This window comes from Dunckerocampus dactyliophorus, chromosome 7 (assembly GCF_027744805.1).
Source record: "Dunckerocampus dactyliophorus isolate RoL2022-P2 chromosome 7, RoL_Ddac_1.1, whole genome shotgun sequence".
NCBI classification, from domain to species: domain Eukaryota; kingdom Metazoa; phylum Chordata; class Actinopteri; order Syngnathiformes; family Syngnathidae; genus Dunckerocampus; species Dunckerocampus dactyliophorus.
In genome coordinates, this window is record NC_072825.1 from 29,658,973 (window position 1) to 29,684,860 (window position 25,888).

The 25,888-nt window shown below is 43.0% G+C and overlaps 1 protein-coding gene across 2 annotated transcripts; it reads right to left on the bottom strand.

The window, feature by feature from the left end:
* Positions 1–2,953: 2,953 nt before the first annotated feature.
* Positions 2,954–25,471, bottom strand: LOC129185545 (protein shisa-7). 2 transcript variants are annotated; one of them, XM_054782760.1, is made up of 7 exons: positions 25,281–25,471; positions 25,008–25,154; positions 19,077–20,531; positions 17,054–17,208; positions 16,834–16,899; positions 12,198–12,383; positions 2,954–11,593 (listed from the first exon to the last, which is right to left on the bottom strand). In XM_054782760.1, exons 3-7 carry the CDS (start codon positions 19,724–19,726, stop codon positions 10,635–10,637), a joined length of 2,016 nt encoding a protein of 671 aa, XP_054638735.1. In that variant the 5' UTR covers positions 19,727–20,531; positions 25,008–25,154; positions 25,281–25,471; the 3' UTR covers positions 2,954–10,634. The 2 variants fall into 2 exon arrangements, with proteins under 2 accessions (XP_054638735.1, XP_054638736.1); XM_054782761.1 differs by lacking the exon at positions 25,281–25,471 and having other exon boundaries at positions 25,008–25,249.
* Between the last annotated feature and the right edge of the window lie 417 nt (positions 25,472–25,888).

Sequence of the window (25,888 nt, forward strand, 5' to 3'; positions counted from 1 at the left end):
CAAGTTACGCTATCGTGGGCGGGAAAACACACTGACATTCATGCACTCATTGACTCGGGAGCAGACGATACTTTATTGATGTGACTTTTGCTGACCACCTTGCTATACCCGTAATCAAGCTCTCTGAGCCCAAAATGGCGCGCTCCCTTGACAGGAATCTCCTGGCCCACATTACGCACCAAACCAGACCGCTCGGGCTTCGGCTATCTGGCAACCACCACGAGTTGTTAAAATGTATTATTCCCTCTCGCTCTGCACCTGTCGTCCTCGGTTTAACTTGGCTCGTCAAACACAACCCACAACCCACACTTAGACTGGCCGCGTTCCACCATAATTAACTGGAGTGTGGTTTGTCACACGTACTGTCTACGCTCCGCCCCCAGCGCCCCCCGCCGAGCTTCCGTTCTCCCTGCTCACGGACCATATAAACTTGGCCTCCCTACGATCAGCCCAAAGACTCAACCCCCGTCAAGCCAGGTGAGCCCTATTCTTCGCACGCTTTAACTTCATAATCACTTTCCGTCCTAGGTCCCAGAATGTCAAACCTGATGCCCTGTCTCGCATTCACGCTCCTCCGGCTGAGGCAATCTGTCAGGAACCCATCGTTCCCGGTTCACACATCCTCGGAGGCCTCCAGTGGGACATCGAGAGGCGGATCACGGAGTTCCTCTGGATGGTTCCATCTCCCAAGGGGAGGCGCCTATTCGTCATTCCAAAGCTCCGCTCGGAAGTCTTGTGTTGGGCTCATGGGTCTAAGCTGGCCTGTGACCGTGGCGTAAACCGCACGATGTTCCTCAAACAGCATTTTTGGTGGCCCACGCTCCGAACAGACACTAAAAGGTTTGTGGCTGCCTGTGCTGTCTGCGCCAGGAACAAGGCACCTCACCAGGCCCCAGCAGGGCTCCTTCACCCCCTGCCCCCTGCCCATCCCATCCCAGCCATGGTCCCACGTGGCCCTGGATTTTATAACTGGCCGGCCACCCTCTGGGGGAAATACCACCATCCTGACGGTAGTGGATAGATTCTCCAAGATGGCACACTTTGTGATGCTCCCGAAACTGCCATCAGCCTTGGAGACCGCCCAGCTGATTGTCAGCCACGTTTTCCGTCTCCACGAGGTGGTGTCTGACAGGGGACCCCAGTTTGCTTCTGCGGTTTGGGGAGCCTTTTGCAAGACCCTGGGTGCTGCCCCCTGTTTATCCTCCGGCTATCACCCCCAGAGCAATGGACAGACTGAGCGGACCAACCAGAACCTGGAGGCGGCCATTCGGTGTGTGTGCCACCAGCAGCCCACCACCTGGTCAGCAGACCTCCCTTGCATGGAGTAGGCACACAACTCATCTCATCAGCTCACCCACAGGCCTATCACCGTTTCATGCGGCCTACGGTTTCCAGCCACCCGCATTTCCCTCCCAAGAGGCGGATTCCGCCGTCCCATCAGTGACAGCCCACCTGCGCCGAGTGTGTCTTGCCTGGCAAAATACAAAGGTCGCCCTCTCCAGAACATCCGAGCAGAACCAGCGGGTGGCCAACCACCATCGCACACCCACTCCTTGCTACCAGGTGGGACAGAAAGTGTGGCCGTCCTCCCGTGATCTCCCCGTGGCAGTTCTCCCCCAGGTTTGTCGGCCCTTACCCCATAACCAAAATCAATCGCCTTCCTGCCTTTTCCAAGCCGGCATCTCGACACCTGGGAACCTCCAGTTGTCCCTAATCCTTTTACAAGAGTTTTTGTGTTTGTTACATTTTTTCCTGGGGCTCTGCAAGTTGCAGACCCCAGCGCCTTGTGTTTCCTTTTGTGACTGCCTCTGCGCAGCTTGGGACATTAAAGAGCTGTCTATCGCTACACCTGCCTCCGCATTCTGTGGTCCACCACGCACACAACTGTAAAATTTTGCTTACGAATGTGTTTTTTAAATTTCTCCCCATATTTTCCTTCCTTCCATGGCCAAGTGGCTGAGACTGAAGAAACAACGCCTCTGCTGGCTGCAGCCAAGTAGTGCACTCCATATTCACTCAGTTGATCACATGGCTCATATTATGAGTGGCTATGTGGAATTATCCACGTGATTATTCAGGTCGGGTCCTTGTCGTTTTATGACAAACATGTCATTAAAAAAAAAAAAAGCCAGACCATTTTTCCCACCAACTTTATTTTACAAATTCTCTGTAAGTGGTTGTCGTATCCAAGGGGATGGATGCATTGAACAATAAGAAAAACAAAAAGCTTGTTTTGAAACTTAGAATCATAAAAATAAATACTTTTTAGGCTACTGGACACCATCCTCATCCTTCCAATGTGATTTTTCTTTTCCATTTCAAGCATCGTGGCTGTTAATGAATTCATAATGGTTGAAAAGACACACCATGTTCATTCATTTCTCTCCAAAAGACTGGCTTCCATTCATTCCTTTCCTTTCCTTTCCTTTCCGTGTCGTACTCGTAGTACTCGTGTTGGCTCTCAGCGGTGAAAAAAGATATCAGTGTTGCTGTTTGGCACTGTACATTTCATCTTAAATACTAAACTACATTTGATCAATTCGCGAATGAATCAAGATACTGTATCCCTCCAAATGTTTTTTCTCTGATTGTACTAGCTATACAAAATACATTACTCACACAAATGAACCATTTAGAAAAGTGTCATCATGACTTTGGATGGATATGGCTTGTGGGAGTTTACAGACTTTGCTACAGCAGACCTTTTGTGGTTAAAATAATCCCAAAAATAAACCAATACTACTCTCTGAAATAGACCCTTTTTACATGACGTCACACAACTTCCTGAGCGAGCAAAGCAGATAAGGGCAGCTAAGATGCTAACACATGCACTTTTGGTGTGCCCGTGCATGAGCCAGTGCACCTTGGATTATGTGGATTCTATGAGTGAGCATACGTTGGATCATGTGGATTCTATGAACGAGTGTACCTTGGATCATGTGGATTCTATGAACAAGCGTACCTTGGATCATGTGGATTCTATAAACAAGCGTACCTTGGATCATGTGGATTCTATGAACGAGCATACGTTGGATCATGTGGATTCTATGAACGAGTGTACCTTAGATCATGTGGATTCTATGAGGCAGCGTACCTTGGATCATGTGGATTCTATGAACAAGCGTACCCTAGATCATGTGGATTCTATGTGCTAGTGTACCTTGGATCATGTGGATTTTATGAGTGAGCGTACCTTGGATCATGTGGATTCTATGAACAAGCATACCTTGGATCATGTGGATTCTATGTGCCAGTGTACCTTAGGTCAGGTGGATTCTATGAACGAGTGTAGCTTGGATCATGTGGATTCTATGTGCCAGTGTACCTTGGATCATGTGGATTCTATGAACAAGCATACCTTGGATCATGTGGATTCTATGTGCCAGTGTACCTTAGGTCAGGTGAATTTTATGAACGAGTGTAGCTTGGATCATGTGGATTCTATGTGCCAGTGTACCTTGGATCATGTGGATTCTATGAACAAGTGTACCCTAGATCATGTGGATTCTATGAGCAAGCGTACCCTAGATCATGTAGATTCTATGTGCCAGTGTACCTTGGACCATGTGGATTCTATGAACAAGCGTACTCTAGATCATGTGGATTCTATGAGCAAGCCTACCTTGGATCATGTGGATTCTATGAGCGAGCGTACCTTGGATCATGTGGATTCTATGATCAAACGTACCGTGGATCATGTGGATTCTATGTTCCAGTGTACCTTGGATCATGTGGATTCTATGATCAAATGTATCGTGGATCATGTGGATTCTATGTTCCAGTGTACCTTGGATCATGTGAATTCTATGAACAAGTGTATCTTAGATCATGTGGATTCTATGAAACAGTGTACGTTGGATCATGTGAATTGTATGAACAAGTGTACCTTTGATCATGTGGGGATTCTATGAGGCAGCGTACCTTAGATCATGTGGATTCTATGAGCAAGCGTACCTTGGATCATGTGGATTCTATGAACAAGCGTACTCTAGATCATGTGGATTCTATGAGCAAGCGTACCGTGGATCATATGGATTCTATGAGCGAGCGTACCTTGGATCACATGGATTCTATGAGCGAGCCTACCTTGGATCATGTGGATTCTATGAGCAAGCGTACCTTGGATCATGTGGATTCTTTGTGCCAGTGTACCTTGGACCATGTGGATTCTTTGTGCCAGTGTACCTTGGATCATGTGGATTCTATGAACGAGTGTACTTTGGATCATGTGGATTCTATGTGCCAGTGTACCTTTGATCATGTGGATTCTATGAACAAGTGTACCCTAGAGCATGTGGATTCTATGAGCAAGCGTACCCTAGATCATGTGGATTCTATGTGCCAGTGTACCTTCGATCATGTGGATTCTATGAACAAGTGTACCCTAGATCATGTGGATTCTATGACCAAGCCTACCTTGGATCATGTGGATTCTATGTGCCAGTCTACCTTGGATCATGTGGATTCTATGAGCGAGCGTACCTTGGATCATGTGGATTCTATGAGCAAGCGTACCTTGGATCATGTGGATTCTATGTGCCAGTGTACCTTGGATCATGTGGATTCTATGAGCAAGCCTACCTTGGATCATGTGGATTCTATGTGCCAGTCTACCTTGGATCATTTGGATTCTATGAGCGAGCGTACCCTAGATCATGTGGATTCTATGAGCAAGCGTACCTTGGATCATGTGGATTCTATGTGCCAGTGTACATTGGATCATGTGGATTCTATGAGCAAGCGTACCTTGGATCATGTGGATTCTATGTGCCAGTGTACCTTGGATCATGTGGATTCTATGAGCGAGCGTACCTTGGATCATGTGGATTCTATGAGCAAGCGTACCCTGGATCATGTGGATTCTATGTGCCAGTGTACATTGGATCATGTGGATTCTATGAGCAAGCGTACCTTGGATCACGTGGATTCTATGAGCGAGCGTACCTTGGATCATGTGGATTCTATGTGCCAGTGTACATTGGATAATGTGGTTTCTATGAACAAGTGTACCCTAGATCATGTGGATTCTATGAACAAGCGTACCCTAGATCATGTGGATTCTATGAGCAAGCCTACCTTGGATCAGGTGGATTCTATGTGCCAGTGTACCTTGGATCATGTGGATTCTACGAGTGAGCGTACTTTGGATCATGTGGATTCTATGAACAAGCGTACCCTAGATCATGTGGATTCTATGAGCAAGCCTACCTTGGATCAGGTGGATTCTATGTGCCAGTGTACCTTGAATCATGTGAATTCTATGTGCCAGTGTACCTTGGATCATGTGGATTCTATGAGCAAGCGTACCCTGGATCATGTGGATTCTATGTGCCAGTGTACATTGGATCATGTGGATTCTATGAGCAAGCGTACCTTGGATCATGTGGATTCTATGTGCCAGTGTACCTTGGATCATGTGGATTCTATGTGCCAGTGTACATTGGATCATGTGGTTTCTATGAACAAGTGTACCCTAGATCATGTGGATTCTATGAACAAGTGTACCTTAGATCATGTGGATTCTATGAGCCAGTGTACCTTGGATCATGAGGATTCTATGAACAAGCGTACCCTAGATCATTTGGATTCTATGAGCAAGCCTACATTGGATCAGGTGGATTCTATGTGCCAGTGTACCTTGGATCATGTGGATTCTATGTGCCAGTGTACATTGGATCATGTGGATTCTATGAGCAAGCGTACCTTAGATCACGTGGATTCTATGAGCGAGCGTACCTTGGATCATGTGGATTCTATGTGCCAGTGTACATTGGATAATGTGGTTTCTATGAACAAGTGTACCCTAGATCATGTGGATTCTATGAACAAGTGTACCCTAGATTGTGTGGATTCTATGTGCCAGTGTACCTTGGATCATGTGGATTCTATGAACAAGTGTACCCTAGATCGTGTGGATTCTATGTGCCAGTGTACCTTGGATCATGTGGATTCTATGTGCCAGTGTACCTTGGATCATGTGGATTCTATGAGCGAGCGTACCTTAGATCATGTGGATTCTATGAGCAAGCGTACCCTGGAACATGTGGATTCTATGTGCCAGTGTACATTGGATCATGTGGATTCTATGAGCAAGCGTACCTTGGATCACGTGGATTCTATGAGCGAGCGTACCTTGGATCATGTGGATTCTATGTGCCAGTGTACATTGGATAATGTGGTTTCTATGAACAAGTGTACCCTAGATCATGTGGATTCTATGAACAAGCGTACCCTAGATCATGTAGATTCTATGTGCCAGTGTACCTTGGATTATGTGGATTCTATGAACAAGCGTACCCTAGATCATGTGGATTCTATGAGCAAGCCTACCTTGGATCAGGTGGATTCTATGTGCCAGTGTACCTTGGATCATGTGGATTCTATGAGCGAGCGTACCTTGGATCATGTGGATTCTATGAACAAGCGTACCCTAGATCATGTGGATTCTATGAGCAAGCCTACCTTGGATCAGGTGGATTCTATGAGCCAGTGTACCTTGAATCATGTGGATTCTATGTGCCAGTGTACCTTGGATCATGTGGATTCTATGAGCAAGCGTACCCTGGATCATGTGGATTCTATGTGCCAGTGTACATTGGATCATGTGGATTCTATGAGCAAGCGTACCTTGGATCATGTGGATTCTATGTGCCAGTGTACCTTGGATCATGTGGATTCTATGAGCGAGCGTACCTTGGATCATGTGGATTCTATGTGCCAGTGTACATTGGATCATGTGGTTTCTATGAACAAGTGTACCCTAGATCATGTGGATTCTATGAACAAGTGTACCTTAGATCATGTGGATTCTATGAGCCAGTGTACCTTGGATCATGAGGATTCTATGAACAAGCGTACCCTAGATCAGGTGGATTCTATGAGCAAGCCTACATTGGATCAGGTGGATTCTATGTGCCAGTGTACCTTGGATCATGTGGATTCTATGAACAAGTGTACCTTAGATCATGTGGATTCTATGAGCCAGTGTACCTTGGATCATGTGGATTCTATGTGCCAGTGAACATTGGATCATGTGGATTCTATGTGCCAGTGTACCTTGGATCATGTGGATTCTATGTGCCAGTGAACATTGGATCATGTGGATTCTATGAACAAGTGTACCTTAGATCATGTGGATTCTATGAGCCAGTGTACCTTGGATCATGTGGATTCTATGAACAAGCGTACCCTAGATCATGTGGATTCTATGAGCAAGCCTACCTTGGATCAGGTGGATTCTATGTGCCAGTGTACCTTGGATCATGTGGATTCTATGAGCGAGCGTACCTTGGATCATGTGGATTCTATGAGCGAGCGTACCTTGGATCATCTGCATTCTACGAGCGAGCGTACCTTGGATCATGTGCATTCTACAAACAAGTGTACCTTAGATCATGTGGATTCTATGAGCCAGTGTATCATAGGCTTTGATGTGGTGGATCAGTCTTTCCTGTAATGGTCACTATATATTATTTCATTCAATATTGATGACATCAATCAAGTTGCAAAAAATACAAATGAAAATTGAAAAAAAAAAAAAATTAATTTCAATTTTGGTAGATTTTGGAACTTGATCTTTTTTCATGTACATTTCTGTGGTAAGTTTAATCACTTTTATTACCATGGTCAATATGAATAATTTCATTCAATATTAATGATGGCCATCAAAAAAAAAAAAAGAGAAAATGGAAAAAAAAGAGTGAGAGATCCAAAGATGTTTTGAGGTTACTTTAACTTGGTTGGTTTTACTTTTTTTTTTTTTACCACATTTTTTTACTCTCTCTTATGAAAAATACCATAATAACAATAATAATAATTTAAGTTTGAGGAGGACAGATGGCACGAATGATAAGAACTGACAATGTTATGTTAAGTACATGCATCTATCTGCTCATGTATGAGTATGAGTCAGTGTACCTCAGGTTTTGACTTGATTAGGATTATTTAGAGTCATTTAATCTATTTCTTTTTTGCACGTTGCTGTTTATCATTCATAATTGATGGGAGGAGCAATCGCGTAATTTATACAAGCAAACTACTTTGCCTGTGAAGGCGCTCGTGCGTGAGCGAGCGTACCCTGGACCATGTGGATTATTTACAGTCATTCTGTTTATTTAAATGGTGCACGGTCGCGGTTGTGATTCATAACTGGCAGGAGTAGCAATTGCAGTAATGATGTGCCTCGACTGTGTTGTGCTCGTGCGTAGGTGCGTGCACCTCAGGCTATGACTTTATGGACTACTTTGAGTCTTTTCATTTATCTTTGTTGTGCAAGGTGGCTGTTATTATTAATAACTGGCAGGAGGAGCAATCGCAATAATTATATGACTACATTATGCTACGCATGCTTGTGCATGTCTTAGCTTACGATTTTGTGGATATACAGGATAAACATAGATCTTTTTTAAAATATATTTCTGTTGTGCAAGGTGGCTGTTATCATTAATAACTTGAGGGAGGAGCAATCGCAATAATGATATGACTCAAATATGCTACGCATGTGCAAGCCTACCTCAAGCTATGACTTTGTGGATGACTTTGTAGATAATAAGCATATTTTTTTTATATTTTTGTTGGGCGAGGTGGTGGTTTGGCAGGAGGAGCAATTGCAAGAGACTAAGGCGTAGCAGGGTGGAAGTGGTGTGACATCACGACAAATATGGTCCAGGGTGCAGCAGACCCTGTCAAATGTGCCGTAAACATGATTGAATAACACACGCCTGTTATTCCTTCACAGGTTTTTAACTGACAAGAATCAAGCAACGGACTTTCCCCGTATCTACCAGTTGAAAAAACTCATCCCCGAACCTCCTTTTATGGCACATACAGCTTTTTTTTTTTTTTTTTTTAAACTTTAGTGTAAACCCAAGCAAGACCCCATAAGGCCCATGTCTATATAGTCTATATAGGCACAGTACATACAGCTAGGAACAACACAGTACGTGTAGAGAAATGCTTCTTAGTAGTTGGAATGGAGCCGCGCATGCATCAAATAGAAAATAAACCCATAAAAATAATGAGGATATCCAAAAAACAATAAACACTAAAACCCCACCAAGTAAAAAGAACATCACACCATAACATAATCTTTGATAATAACCATAACAATTAGAATAATCATCAATAATAACACTCCATCATATTGAGAACAACTACATTTAGCACTGCGTATAGGAAGATTGTGTGTCCTCTTTTTTTTTTTTTTTTAATCAATAAATCAGAGGGGCTGTGTTTGTAGCACATGACAATATCAACACCAAATCAAGAGATTATTAATCATATGGTAATCATGTGGTATATGGAGCACGCATATCACATACTACATAGCCCTTAGTATTGACAAGCTTTGTTATTATTATTGATTATTATTGGTCTCTGGCTGAAATGCGTTATGATACAGCAGGATGTTTGGGAAAGGGCTTCTGGGGCTTCCTGTACAAAAGTCGAATCGGCAAAAAAAAGGTGATTGTCAGACCAGCTTTGTCTTTGTATCTGGGTAAAAATGGCTTTGAAGGACGTTGTATGTGTGTGTGTGTGTGTGTGTGTGTGTGTGTGGGTGGGGGGGGGTGTTGGTCCGTGCAACCTTGTGCTATGTTTCCAAACAACATCCCCAGCAGGCACACAACGTTGAGACTACGTTGAATAAACACTCATGACGTTGAAACGACGTTGCAAAATAGTTGCTTTCGTAAAGCGAGACAATTTTATTTTTACCATTATTATTACTTTATTATAATTACTAATTCTGTTTTGTCAAATGTAGAGAGCCCAAATGTCAAAGTTTCATTAAGGGTTGAAATTTGGCGCATTATTTGAGAAGCGACCGAAATCCAACGGTCCAATCAACGTCAGAACCCGACAGTGAATAAACGTTGACATTTGCTCACCGTCATGACCTAATGCAACAATGTATCAACGCTGTTCCAATGTCGTGTGCCTGCTGGGTTAAAGCAAGTGGTTAAGTAGAATCATGGCTCTTGGTTATTTGCTAGCCCATAAGTGCTCCCAAATATGACTTCCCGGGAGACTTGCTCCTCCTCCTTTTTCTGTAGGCTAAGGTCACATGGGGCGAACGAGGCAACCGGGCATCAGACTGGTAGGCGGCGCCGAGTCCTTTTTGCCGCAAAGTCCAAAAAGTCCCGCACTCCCGCAGCACAAATCAGTCAGACGGCTTCCGTCTTTGCTGCTCACCCACGAGCTCCGTCTTGGTAACAAAACAAAACGTCCGTAGGCGAGGGCTGGCCGGCGACTGGTCGGCTGTGAGACGATATCCCACGTGCTCCTCTTCTCTTCTCTTCATCAGTCCTTTCATATATTTCCATATCTCTTATCTAATATGACTCCTGAGTGCTTTTTCTTTCTCTACTGTACATGTACTGCTTTGTTCCACCCTACCACTCTGTGCAAGTAATGGCACTGCTGTGTATTTATATTTATATATATATATATAGATATATATATAGATATATATATATACACACTATATATATTTATATATATGGCAAAAAACGACTTATAAAATATGGCTGCTGTATGCTATCACATAAGTGGTGGTATTAGTTTGACGACACTAATTAGAACAGCCTAAACACGACTCTATTAACGCTATTTCTATTAGCTGTCGATCAAAACGCTCACACTGTTACCTCGTTTTTGCTCCCCGTCCTGATCCCCTGACTGCCGCTCCCGCCGCTGCCCCCGGACCCCCCGCCGCCCCCTCCCGGGATGAAGTGCAGCTGCTCGATGGTGTTCTGCCGCTTGGTCGCAAAAGCCATCCTCCTGGCGCTGTGGCCCCCCAGCGTTCCCGTCCCCATGACGACGCCCGCCCCCCCGGGCACCTCCCCGCCGGCCCAGCCCACGCCCCCGCCCATGTGGCCGCTCACGCCCGTGTTCCTCTCCTGTTCCCTGCCGGACGTCGGGTGAGAGTTCATCTTGATCATGTGGTGGCGGTCCAGGGAGGGGGTGGCACACACGTTCTGCTGTGACTGGGCCTTCTGCTGCCGTGGCAAGGTGGGGACGCCGCCCCCTCCTGTGTGGGCATACGGATCGACAACCCCCATGCCGCCCATCCTCTCCTCCAAGTGGTCTGGGGACATGAGCAACCGTTCCTGCCTGTCCTGCCTGTCCTGCCTGTCCTGCCTGTCCTGCCTGTCCTGCCTGTCCTGGGTCTTGCGGGTGAGGGTCTGCGTGTTAGAGTTCTTACCAGAGGCGGCCATGGCTTTGTAGTACTGGTGCTGCTGGTTCTTGGACATGCGGGACAGGGTGCCGGTGTTGCCGGGGACGTCGCCCATGTTGAGGAGCTGGTCGGTGGACTTCACCTTGCGTGGTTTGGAGAGGGTGTCGTAGTTGGGATTGTACTGGGGCTCGGGGGGGTCCAGAGGGTATGGATTGGGAGTGGGCGAAGCCGGCATGCCAGAGGGCGGCGGCGGAATCCAAGGTCTGGCCGCGTGCCTGGGGAGCGTGCCCCTCCCGCCGAGGGTGTAGTCCCCGCCCCAGGGGAGGTGGTGCTGGGAGGACTGGAGGGCCGGCTGGGCGGTGTGCGGGCGGCGCTTGGTGGTGCAGTACCCGGACGAGTACTCGTCCAGACCTTTTTCTGAAAGCACATTTGTCTGAATATTCCCAACCTCATTTCCAAAATTTACAACTTTATTTTGGGCTTTTTTTCTCATAATATTACAACTTTTAAAGAAAAACAACAACAACATTTTTTTTTTCTTTAATATTTCCAGTCTCTGCGACTAAAATGACATTAGTTTTACAATGTAATATTTCCAAAAGTGACACCTTTATTTTGTTTTTTTCACTCATATTACAACTTTTTAAAAAAAATTACTGGACTATTTATTTTTATTATTATTTACTATTTTATGTTATTTTGTTATTATTACATTATTTTCCTCATAATATTACAACTTAAAAAAAACATTACTAAAATGACATTTTTTTTTTATAATGTAATATATAATATATAATATAATATAATATAATATATAAAAATGTACGTTTTTCTCCAACCTAATTTTCCAAAAATGACCATTTTTTTGGTCATAATATAATAACTTCTAAAAAAAATAACATCTTTTTTCTTTCATACTTGAACTTTATGACACACGACACGTCTGACGTCGCATTTCATAGCCGCCGGGGGTGAAGCGGGGGGGCTTTGACTTGGCGGGACGTGCGGCGCTTTTACTTACCGAGGCGCTTGAGTGAGGAGTATCTGTTGAGTTCGGGCTTTGTGGCGCTCTCGTAGGAGGGGGGCAGCTGAGCCAGGTTGTGCAACGAGTGGTGGAAGGCGGGCTGGGATTTGGTGTTGTTGTGTTTACTGGAGAGCAGGGTGCCCCCCGCTGCCAGCTGAGCGTTGTTCATGCGGGGGGTGCGCTCTGCAAGGGAGAGAAAGTGTTAAATGAGATTTGCTCCTCAGCGGTGTTTCATTTGCAAATATAAGCGGGTTTATTCCCGGGATGGAGCTTTTCCTTGCCTCCATCGCACAAGTTGTCCCGATGAAAAAAACGGCAACACATCCGCCACGCTCCGGAGGTTGTCGTTGCCGTGGCAACTCGGGGCAGAGAAAGGACGGGGACGGTCGGCAGGAAGGAAATGACTCATTTATTTCATTCATGAAGTTAGCAGTTTTTAACGCACACGCATCGTGTCAAGCCACGTCTCTCTGTGGTGATGTGTGATACCGCTCATTTCATTTCCGATCCGATACAGAGGCAAATTCAGGCAGGTATCGGCGACGCCAATTCGATAACAATACTTTTTGCAAATTCTCCTCATGTGTCGGGTACGTTTTAAAAAGTACTGTACTTCATATCACAGCATAAAGAAAACATGACATTTAATTTATTTAATTCAATTAATAAAAAAAGAAAAGAAATCATTTAATTGCAAAAATAATTTAGTTTAATAGTTTAATAATTAATTTAAGAATGTTTTATTTATTTAAAACCAAATACACCTAATGTGTGTGGCAAATTGAAAAAGTAGTGTATTTCATATAATAGACATTTAATACATGTATTAATTAAATAAATGATCAATTTAAATAACCTAAATTATTCATTTATATAAATGAACCATTAATTAATTAAATTGTATTTTATTAATTATATCTTTTTTTTTTTTTATACATTTGTAATTTAATAATTTATTTCTTTATTTTACACCCTGCAGTACGTGATTTCCAATACAGCCAAGCTAATATGCCAACAAGAGAAAAACAGGGGACAAAAATCATATCAAATACAGTATGTGAAAATGTTAACCGCAAAAAAAGAAAAATAATAAAACCTTTAAAGTAAATGATTCATTATTTAAGAATGAAGACTTTACTGACAATTCACACGCGCGGCTCCGTTTACCATCGGTCAAGCTTTCAACAGACAAACATTACCTCGCATGACTGAAGCATCAAAAGTATAGATATTTTCATCTGAGAATCGATTTCAACCATGACAAGCTGGCATCGGAAGTATCGATATTTCAGTATCGAGCCGCACACCACTACCTCTCTGTTGCATGGTGTAGTGCCCCCACACGGTCGCCAGAGTCTGCTGGTCTTTAATATCTTTATTCCGACCTGAACACATCATCAGCAGCACCATATATGTATCTCCTTCTCACGAACACCTCTGTGCCACACATCCCCGTTGTCATTAAACCGCAGCGAGATGCATTCAGGGACACTCCGAACGTCACAACAACACCTTTATGATGCGTGTATGTGTGTTCTACATAAAAAGATGAACAAGAAGTGGATATTCTCATCAATCACTTTGTAACTCTGGCAAAGGAAGTACAATTTGCTGCATTTAAATATACTCGGAAATCCCAGAAAATGCATCTACGCTCAAAACATGTTCATTCCACTTGAGTGACGTGGTGTCTTTGAACGCAACCCACCATGGCTCATAACAATGCGGCTGCAAAGTGTGATTGAAATGTTGTGCTACTATTACAGAGACTGTAGTGTTCAGTAAATAGATTTTCAGACATAAAATAAAGTAAAAATAGGCGTATTTCACGCACAGTGATTAATCATGATTAATTCATTTGAAAACTGTGATTAATCTGATAAAATTTTGCAATCTTTTGACAGCCCTAAATATAATATAATATAATTCCCATCCATTTATTGTCATATTTCATTTGGCACTCTTTTGTTGATATATTGTAGGTGTGCTCCCGATGTCAGTATAATAGGACGATCTGACTGGCTTGTAGTTCCAACTCCAAACACTAGATGGCATGCTGACTGCATAGTCTTGACAAGCAAATAAACAGCACAACCCCTAACTACCAGTCTATGCAGCGAACAACCAATGAACACTAACTACAACAGCTTTAACTGCTTTTTTATGGCTGTCAAATGATAAAAAATTGTAATCAATTTCAAAATTAATTAATGATTAATCACCATTTGTAACTATGTGTAAAATATGCCCTTTTTAGTGTATTTTTTTAAACAAAAAGATAACTGACAGACAACAATTTTACCAAATGAACTGAACATTTAAATCACGCTAAAAGATACTACACATGTCTAAAAATCCAAAACACTAGTCTCATTAATAGTAGCAGAACATTTGAATCACACTTCAACTGTGTTAGCCATGATAGGTTGCGTTCAAAGACGTCGCAGAATTTTTTTAAAAGAATTCAGTGTTTTCAGTGTAGATGTATTTTATGGGATTTCCGAGCATACGAAAAAAGTGTTTGCGCCTTCCTGATTTTTTTTTTTTGCACATTTGTCACACTTCATCAAACAAATGTAAATATTAGTCAATGATAACACAACTGAACACAAAATGCAGTTGTCAAATGAAACTTTTTATTATTAAGGGAGAAAAAAAATCCAAACCTACATGGCCCTGTGTGAAAAAGTGATTTCCCCCCCTGTTAAAACAGAACGTAACTGAGATCTATCAGTCTGGAAAAGGTTATAAAACCTTTTCTGAAGCTTTGGTACCCCAGAAAACCACAGTGAGAGCCATTATCCACAAATGGCGAAAACATGGAACAATGGTGAACCTGCCCAGGAGTGGCCCGCCAACCAAAATGACCCCAAGAGCGCAGCGACGACTCATCCGAGAGGTCACAAAAGACCCCACAACAACATCCAAAGAACTGCAGGCCTCACTTGCCTCAGTTAAGGTCAGTGTTCATGACTCCACCAGAAGAAAGACACTGGGCAAAAACGGCCTGCATGGCAGAGTTCCAAGACCAAAACCACTGCTGAACAAAAAGAACATTAAGGCTCGTCTCAGTTTTGCCAGAAAACATCTTGATGATCCCCAAGACCTTTGGGAAAATACTCTGTGGTCTGACGAAACAAAAGTTGAACTTTTTGGAAGGTGTGTGTCCCATTACATCTGTCGTAAAAGTAACACCACATTTCAGAAAAAGAACATCATAGCAACAGTAAAATATGGTGGTGGTAGTGTGATGGTCTTCAGGACCTGGAAGACTTGCTGTGATGAATGGAAGCATGAATTGTGCTGAAGGAGAATGTCTGGCCATCTGTTGGTGACCTCAAGCTGAAACCAACTTGGGTTCTGCAGCAGGACAATGACCCAAAACACACCAGCAAGTCCACCTCTGAATGGCTGAAGACTTTGGAGTGGTCTAGTCCAAGTCCTGACCTGAATCCTATTGAGATGCTGTGGCATGACCTTAAAAAGGCGCTTCATGCTGGAAAAGCCTCCAATGTGGCTGAATGACAACAATTGTGCAAAATTCCTCCCCAGCGCTGTAAGAGACTCATTGCAAGTTATCACAAACGCTTGATTGCATTTGTTGCTGCTAAGGGGGGCCCAACCACTTATTAGCTTTAGGGGGAAATCACTTTTTCACACAGGACCATGTAGCTTTGGATTTATTCTGCCTTAATAATAAAAGGTTTCATTGAAAAATCGCATTTTGTGTTCAGTTGTGTTGTCATTGACTAATATTAAAATTAGTTTGATGATCTAAAACATTTAAGTGTGACAAACATGGCAAAAAAAGAAGTCATCGGGAAGGGGGCAAACACTTTTTCACACCACTGTACTTAAATGCAGAAAAATGTACTATCATACAGTATGAGTTACGATAAGAACAGCCACTTACAGTTTTTCTATTATCTTTCTGTTTATTTAGACCACACATACACACTTTATAAAGACGTTGTTTTGATGTTCCGAGTGTCCCTGTAATGCACCTCGCTGTTGTTAGTTCCGAGGAGGACGAGAGGCGTGTGTGTGAGTTGGAGGTACACGTGTGGTGTTGGAATTGCACTGCTGTTGATGCGTTCAGGTAGGAATAAAGTTATAAAAGAGCATCAGGCTCTGCAGGGACATTATTGTGCCTCCGTGTGCTGTCGCAGCAGAGAGGGGTGGCTTGACATAAAAACGTTACCATAATTTAATTAAATAAATGAGCTACCACCGTTAACATGCTGTTTTTGACAGCCGTAGTTTTTATTGTTTTTCAAACTGCCCGCAAGGCATGCTGGGCACTCCAATAATCCACACAATACAGTGTGCTATGAAATGTACTATAATGTGTACTTTAGCCCGGGACATATCATGAATGTTGTTTTAATCGCCCGTGCACACGCACACATGTCAATAAGACCATGTTTCGTTGTTCAATAAGCTTTAAAAACACAAGAAAATGTCACACATTTCTTACGACAGGAACCAAAAAGCTAGCAATTTACTCCACACACACACCAACACTGAGCTTTGCGTCATGGCCAGTTAGCTAAATGACAGTAGACCAATGGCTATTTTTCCAGCTATTTTTGAACCTTGCTGTAATAATAAAAGGCATTGAAGTCATACTTACCAATCGTTGCAGTGTGTTTCGGGCTGGATCCTGACGAGTGGATGAAATTGTGCTGCAGATTGCCCACTGGAATTAAAACAAAAGAAAAACACTGCTAATGAGCTGACGAGGTGTAGATATGATCTAATCAATGGGTGTGCTTTGTCAAGCACACTCAACTCCTCGTCGGCTTTTTCTACTCACTACGCTGATGATGAATGAAATGCTTTTGTGTGCTTACGTCTGTTGTCCTTGCTGGGAAGTCCTGGAGCGTAGAGGTTTTTGGGAGCCCTCGCCAGCGTCCCCTGTCCGTCCCCCACGGCCAGAGCCACGCTATTGTTCCTCTCGTCCTGCTGGACCGGACTGGACTGGTGTCGCAACATGTCCACAAGGGCTCTTTTTAAAGCCGTGCCAATCAAAGAAAAAGGGGACGGAAGGATTAGCAAAAAGCAATAAAACAGAAAACAAGGACCTGGAAAGAAACATTTGCACCTCTTTTCAAATGATGGACAACAACCCCGCAACACATCATTGAAATGGACTCATTAGCTTTAATACGTTATACGCACAAGACTTCTGTAATTGGCAATGATGACGGAATTGTAAATACAATGTAGGACATCATTGGAAATATGGTTTATTTTTGATTTCATCGTTATTATTAGTAGTACTGTAAATTGGATATGTATTTTGCTTGATGGGGGTGGGGAGAAGCAATGTTAAAGGATAAGATAACATGCAATTCATCAAAATTTCATTGCAATAAAGTCATTTTAAAAAGGGGGGGTGACTTTCATGGCCTTGTGGTCGATATTGTCGCTGCAGCAATTAATCCATGAACGGATGATTCATCCATTATCTAATTAATCCACAACTATTTTGGTATTTGACTTCACTGAGTGACCAGACTAGGTGGAGCAAAGCTGTTGTTTGACCAAAGCACTGTCTGTGTCCGTGGAGGGCCTGAGAGAAGAGCAGTTTCAGTGGCAGATTACTATCACTGTCCTGTCTTCTCTCCTATCTTGCCTTGTTTGTTTTATCTTTAAACGATGAAGTTTATGACATTTTTGCAGAGCTGCTGGAAATGTGAATTTTCTCTTGGAGATTAATAAAGTATCTATCATTCTATCTATCTATCTATCTATCTACAGTATCTATGTAATTAGGACTTTGGAGAGGTCACTTTTCCCTTTGTGGATAATGTCTCTCACTGTGGTTGGCTGGAGTCCCAAAGCTTCAGAAATGGCTTTATAACCATTTCCACACTGATAGATCTCAATTAACCTCAGTTAAGTTATGTTTTAAGGGGGGTGGGGGCGGGTACAATCACTAGTTCACACAGGGCCATGTAGGTTTGGATTTTTATCCTCCCTTAATAATGAAAGGTTTCGTTTAAAAACTGCATTTTGTGTTCAGTTGTGTTGTCATTGACTGATATTTCAATTTGTCTGATGATCTGAAACATTTACGTGTGACAAACACTTTTCACACCACTGTATATTTTTGAGATTTTTTGAGATTTTGCACTTTAATGAGTGTGTGAGGCATATTTAGGGATTAAAAGGAGCCAATGTAGTCATTATAACAGTCACTTTTATTGCAAATGTTGATCTGATATTGGAGGAGAACGTCAACATCAGGTGAGCAAGGAGGTTTGGAGGGGGGAGAGCGAGCCAGGTGTCAGAAAAAGACATTTTTTTCCAATGTGAGTATATTTATTTGTTGGGGGTCCTGGAAGGTAAAGTGGGGATCTACTGTGGTTGTTTAGTATGTTGTAGGTTGTTTGGCAGTCCTTAAATGCACCATAGTGTGAATCATTGGTTAGCGGTGAGTAGCTACACATGGAAAGGTCTTTAATAGGTGTCTGAGGCGTAGTTAGGGATCAATGGATTGTGTGGATTGGATTGGAACAATGGCAATTGAAGAGAGAAGGAGCCAATCTAACCATTATAAGTCACTTTTATTGCAAATGTTGATAGGCTTTTTTATGCGGGACGTTACCACCATCCAGCAACACTTCAACCAGGACGGCTTTGTCGGAGCGAAAAAGGAAGGCTTCGCTACACGTCTTAAAACAAAGCAAAGCTGGCATGATAGCACTGCAGCTGACATAGTCGTGCTGAAAGGAGAAGATGACTAAGGGAATGATTGTGAGGCCACAGAGAAGAATCTGGGCCACTCATGGAGGCCTGAAAACCTCATTTCCTCACATCATTCGTTACAGGAAGTCACATATATGGCAAGGACATTCTGTCAAAGCTCACCTGGGCATGTTGAGGTCACGTTGGTGGGCCTCCTGTTGCACCTTGTTGAAGACCACCTTGATGGCCACCGCCACGGCCACCATGAAGACCACCACTCCTCCGATCACAAAGCCCGTGTTGTGGCTCTGCTGCCTCAGGGGGTCCACGTCCGGGTCGGGGCCCAGCTCCTCTTCTATCACCAAAGCGTTGGACTCAGTTTTGGCCCAGTCGGGGGAGTTGTAGTTATTGCAGCTGTCCTGGTCCAGCTGGCGGCTCCGGTCGGGGCAGCAGAAGCGGTAATGGCACGTCCCGCAGCAGTAGATGAAGGTGTCCTTGGAGCAGTTGAAGGCGCTGTCGAACTGGCCCATCACGTCGTAGTAACCCAGACACACGTCCACCCACACGTCCATGAGACGCGGGGCCACCTGGGCCGCGCCCAGTGGGGGCGCCAGCGCTTCAGCGGAAGTCACATTCTTGGGGAACATGACTTGGGCCGCCGGTTTGGGCGGCGCCTCCAGGACGCCCTCGGGGACTCTCTGAGGGGTTTTGGGCCTGCTCCTGAGGGAGGCCAGACGGGGGCTGGGGTGAGGGGCCAAGGTGGTGTCCTGAGCGGTGGCGGTGGTGAGGAGGGAGAGGAGGGCAAGGATTCGGAGATTGGCGACGGGCATCATTTTGACATGCCTAAGAAGCGGAGTGTCGTTGTTGTTTCAATGTGGTGACGGGTCTTCACCGTCTTTTGTGCAATCAGAAAAAGATCTTATGGCTTTCAAGGAGCGTAACGCACATCTAGATGACTCACAACGTCTTCAGCGTGGAAATGCTATTTTTTTATGTCCACCAGATGGCACTACATTTTCCCACGCAGAGCATGCAGCAAAATGTTTCTTCGACGCTTTTCTGCACGGTTGTGATCGCTAAGGCGGATGAGGGGGACGAGGGGGTCCTTTTACATTCCTGGGCTGATGGCGGCACTTTTTTGTGTCAAATGTTCCTCAAAGGGAACACTCGAAGCAGGCACTCGTCCACATAATCATAAACATGGTAGAAGGGGAAGCATATCTAAACAGCAGCGTATTATTGTTATAAAGTGATGTGATTGGTGCGTGTGCTGCTGGCGCAGGCTGGAAGTGTGATGGTTGGCAAGCGGGGGTGATAATGAGGGAGGCTTTTAAGTGAAAATTAGGAGTAAGCACAAACAGAGGAAATGGCTCCCCGCCTATGCCGGTGCCGACGTGGCGCGCTCGGCTTCCCAAAATGTGCCATTTGAAGCGGGAGCTGGAATGAATATGACTTTTGTTTGAGGACGTGTGAAGTTATTGTGTTGGAGTAAGAAGATCTGTCGCTCAGTGGCAAAAAAAAAAAGGATAATTACAGGAGATGATCCAAAATGTGTGGAGGCACGTATAGATGGGGAGCGGTTTGGATTGTCCCTTGCTTTGCTTGACATGTGGCGTAAGAGCAGGCCAAGTGGGTCCGCTGCAATAGGGGGGAAAAAAAAAGACATGACGTGATTAGAAACCGTCACATTTTGTGCTTTGTTGAACTGACTACAGCACACAGGACACATTTGCCAAGCACAGGGTATTTTCAAAGTTGGAATTATGGGATAAAAAGTCTGAATTATGAAAGGCAAGATAGGAGGGATAAGAAATAAGACAATAGAAAAGGAATCAATAAATGCATGTGGAACAGATGCATAATAAGGTAATACTGTAAGTCCAGTCCTGTGTGTGTATTTTATTGCTCCCCCTCTGTGTTGAAAAGCCGCATGGCGTGGGGGAGGAATGATCTGCTTAGTCTTTTAGTGGAGCAGGACGGTGATAGTAATCTGCCATGGACACTGCTCTTCTGTCGGGAGATGATGCTGTGCATTGGGTGACTCGCTTATCTCATAATCTTGACTTTTGATCTCATAGTTAGGACTTTTTCATCCCGGAATTATGACTTGGTCATAATTTGGACTTTTTATCTCATATTTATGATTTTCTCATTTCGTAATTATGACTATGTCATAATTTTGACTTTCTTATTCATAATTATGACTTTGTCATAATCTTGACTTTTTGTCGCATAATTATGGCTTTCTATGACTTTATGTCAAAAAAATCATAATTACGAAATAAGTCAAAATCATGACATAAAAAGGCATATTTATGAGGTAAAAAGTAAAAATTATTAAATAGACTTTTTGTCTCATAATTATAATTTTCTTATCTCATAATTATGAGTTTGTCATCATTTTGACTTTTTTGTCATAATTATGATTTTCTTATCTCATAATTATGACTTTGTCCTAATTTTGACTTTTTATCTCATAATTATGAGTTTGTCATCATTTTGACTTTTTTGTCATAATTATGATTTTCTTATCTCATAATTATGACTTTGTCCTAATTTTGACTTTTTATCTCATAATTATGAGTTTGTCATCATTTTGACTTTTTTGTCATAATTATGATTTTCTTATCTCATAATTATGACTTTGTCCTAATTTTGACTTTTTGTCTCATAATTATGGCTTGTCAAAAAGTCATAATTATGAAATACTGTAAGTCAAAATCATGAAATAAAAAGTCATAATTATGAGGTAAAAAGTAAAAATTTAATAAAATCATAGTCATAATTATGATATAGGAAAGTCAGCCAATTATGACAAAAAAATCTAAATTACAAGATAAAAATTTACGAGATAGAAAGTCAAAATTATGAAATAAAAAGTCATAATTATGAGTTTTGATATCTTTAGAAGGCACAGAAAAGAAAAAGACATGTGTTCACGTCTCACATAAGGATTCTGGATGAAGGGCAAAATTCCAAAAAAAGTGCACGTTTCCCTTAAGATTTTAATTTGGACTATCCTCGATTTGCAATTCAGCATTAAAAAAATAATTATTTTCCTTCTTTCTTTATTACCGCTCCAAAAATAGGCCATTTTTTCCCCGCAGAACACACATTTAATTGAGCATAAATCAGCAGTCATGTATAAATATGGGGCAATACAGCTCAAATGTACAGCATACATGTACCGCAGTTAAAACAAAAGCCCACAATTTTTACATGTTTATGCCTTCATGCTTCACTGATCTTTTTTTTTTTTGTCGGTTGTTGGGATTTGGCACTTGCTCAGCATTCCTTCAACACACCAAAGCTGCTAAAGTGGAAGTTCTACACCATGACTCCCATGCCATGTGTTGATGGATCATTCCATGATGATTGATTAGTGGCCAGTAGCTATACATTTTATATTGGAAATGTGTTTATTAATAAGCATGTCAGGCATATTTTGGGATTAAACCTGGACCGTGCGGCCCGTGAACAACGGCGTTCGAAGAGAGAAGGGCAGGGTTCTGGTGCGAAATCTAATCAAATCATTACAACACTCAACTTTTATTGCAACTGCTGATCCCAAATCGGAGGAGAACGTCAACGTCAGGCTAGCAGGAGGGCGAGGAGGGCGAGGAGCGAGCCATGTGTCAAAAAAAAGACATTTTTTATGGCTGTTTTTTGTTTTTGCTATTGTGTCTCTACTTAAGTTTGGAATGGTGTGCATGCAAAAAAAAAATGTTAAATTGCGTTCATGTGTTGTTTTTTCAATAAAAAACAGCAGTGTTACGCAAACACAGGCCTTAAAATATTGACTTATTTAAAGTGGGGAAAAAAAGGCATCAAAATCATAATAATTACAATTAAAATCAAATTTATGATAGTAATATGATACTATCATGAAAATATAATACTTTTGCCTGAGGACCTCAAATGCGAGTTTTTTGTTTGTTTTACATACAAACATATTGGGCTTTAAAGGGTTAAACATCAAGCGAATACTATATTTGAGGCAGAAGGAGTTCTAAAAGTTTGCAAAAAAAGTGGAAAAATTATGATTATGTAATATTTTTACAGCAGTTTTTGGGAAGACCATTTTTTTTTCTCCCAAAGACCTGGAGTGTGAATTTTGTAGGTGGTGGTGGTGGTGGGGGGGGAGCATATTTCAAGCTGAAGTAGTTATATGAACTCTTTTACAATTTTTATTTGTAACATTTTTGAATTGCAGTTTTTGGGAAGCTTCCGTTTTTTGTCCTGAACACCTCAGGTGAAAGTTTTGGAATTAGATAAAAATAACAATGCATGAAATATGAATGTAGCTGCTAACCATTGACCCATGTCAGGGCCTAATAATCATATAAAATTCATAAAAGTAAAAAAAAATACAATAAAAAATATTTGAAATGTATTTTATTGGAAATTATGATTATTATTATTTAAATGTTGTTATGGAGTTATGTAAACATATTGAACTTAAAAACATCATGAAAATGTGATATGTATAAGGAGCTCTTCAAGATTGGATAGATAGATAAACAGTGTTCCCTCGTTTATCACGGGGGATAGGTTTCCAAAATAGCTGACAATAAGTGAAATCCGCGAAGTAGCCAACTATTTTTTTATTTTTATTTTTATTTTTACAAAGATTATGTTTGTTTTAGGGCTATAAAACCCCTCACCTTAAACTTTATACGCTTTTCTAAGACAGGCAATAACATTTTCTTACATTTCTCTCATGTTTAAAAACTCTCAAAGTTCACATTTTGTTTGAATTTTAATGATCAACCTACTGGGTTGGACACAAGAAATTATTAAGTGACTCACGCGTATTTCACTCCTCCAACCGTGCCTTGTCGCTCTGGCGCCGTTCGGCTGTGGCGTTTTTGTATCCTTGTTAAAAAATATGCTCCTGTCCTCGCACGGTTAGCGTCTTCTGTTTCGTCTATTGTTTACAGTAATGGCGCTTAGCAAGCAGCTCGCAGGGTTAGCTAGTTTGGCAGCCATGACCACAACGGGGAGACGGCGAAGGAAATTGATTGACAGTGGTCTACAGCCAATCAGGATCCAGAAGACAATGGGCAGAAGAAAGAGAATAGAGAGACCCCGCCGTCTTGCGATAAAGCACACAACAAGAACACTCAATTTCCCACAATGCAATTCTTCTTAAAGGGCCAAGCTCTGTCTGTAACAGCATTAAAAAAATAAAAAAAAACATTAAAATTGCACACAAAAAAATCTGCAAAAGAGCCAGTCTGAGGGAACTCTGTAATATTCTTTGGGACGCTGACTTTGAAGAATCTGTTCAAGGGTTAGGTGGTGAGGAGGAGGAAGAGTAATGTACAGTAGAGAGTGGATATACAGTATACTGTAGTATGCTGTGGTGGAGAAGCAGAGACGACCATGAGTGGGTGGCTGGCGTGTGTGGGTGGCACAAGTACATTTCTCCCAGCACTTTAGCAATGCATGCGCACTCCCAACTCCATGCATGCTAGCGATGGCCAAATAACGTGGAAGAATGTAAAGAGCGAGGCCATTTTCTGTACGTGCGGTTTGAAGTCGGCCTCTTTCTTGCCTGCTGCCTTTTTTTTTCCTCTCTTTTGCTTTTTCTCAGATTGGCTGCGTGGGCTGAGGCAGCTAACTCTCTCAGAATAGCACTGCAGCGCTCGTCTGTGCAGAGGGGAGAACAAGCTCACCATTTTGCTCATATCAATGAGTGATTAACTACCCCCCCCTCCCCCCCGGGAGGCACATGAATGAGGATTGGGTGGTGGTGGTAGAAAATGCATGATGAATATAGGAGTGCTTCTAGTGCGCGTGCATGGCAACAGGTGGGAGGAAAGGCGCCAGTCTTGGTGCATGAGAAGCAGGAAGGTGGGTTCGCCCCCCCCCCCCCCCCCCCCCCCGCATGATTATTTGTATTTTTCCAAGGGATGAGTTGCAACTAGTCTGGGGAAATGACTTGCATGATGCTGATGCTGCTGCTGAGAGTGCGTGGGTGGAACCTCGCCGGTGTGCGTCTGCTTCACAGCGTTAAAAAAATATCATCAAATCATAAAGTCCACGGAATAAAGATGCGTGTGTGCGTGTTGGATCATTAAGAAGAAGAAGAAGAAAGGTGTCGTGTCTTACCTGATGTGAGGTTTGATGCCGGAGTCGGTGCACGCTCTGCTAACCTGTTGTCGATCCGAATCGGATCCAGGTGGCGTTCAGGATGGAAAGCCTTTTATCGGGATTGAGAAAGTGTCGCCGGCTTCCATCGTCCTCGTGCACACGGCTCTTGACAATCCACCGACACGACCAGCAGAGAGAGATAGAGAAAGAGAGAGAGAGGGGAGGGGGGGTTAAGCAGCAGGGAGGGTGGGTCGGCGGCACCAGACGAGATGTTCTGAGATGTTCTCACACCATTCAGGAACATTCCCAACGCAGGAGAAACCCGGTTCAACTTCAATTCACACGTGCGGCGATGATGAGAGTCTCATCTCTCCTCCCTGATAATGATGACGAAGATGAGATCCATCTCCGGCCTTCCTCATCATCACTCCAGCTTCCCAGGAAGTTTGATTGGCGCGAAAGAAAGAAGAAGCGGCGGCGAGTCTCGGGATGCGGGGGGGGGGGGGGGGGGGGGGGGGGGGGGGGTGAAGGAGAGATGAAGAAGAGGAGGAGGAGGGCTAGCATAGAGACATGGTTGCCACGGCAACAGTGTCATTATGTTGCTGGCAATTATGAAAGCCATGAAACCGGAATGAGGGGTGGGGGTGGGGGGTGGAAAGAGGAATGTTTGTCACCATGAATGATGAATGCATGCAAGAGTGGGACCTCCAAAGTGGAACACAAACCAAACCAAAAGAAACACTTGTCCCGTCGTTATAGACGATCTTTGACGAGCATCATTTTGGCACTCTGTCAGCTACGGGATCTTCGACTGGTAGTTTTTGTAGTAGATTATTAAAAACATCACAGCTGTCATGCAGAGGATCTTTGGTGGGTCCTTCAAAACAGCAAAGTGCTCC

Excerpts from the sequence above, each read along its gene's own strand:
- LOC129185545 (XM_054782760.1), bottom strand. The coding sequence starts at position 19,726 with ATGATGCCCGTCGCCAATCTCCGAATCCTTGCCCTCCTCTCCCTCCTC. Across the intron at positions 16,900-17,053 it reads TCCCAGCAAGGACAACAGAC|TGGGCAATCTGCAGCACAAT; the intron begins GTAAGCACACAA and ends TTTTAATTCCAG. Across the intron at positions 11,594-12,197 it reads CTCCTCACTCAAGCGCCTCG|AAAAAGGTCTGGACGAGTAC; the intron begins GTAAGTAAAAGC and ends ATGTGCTTTCAG.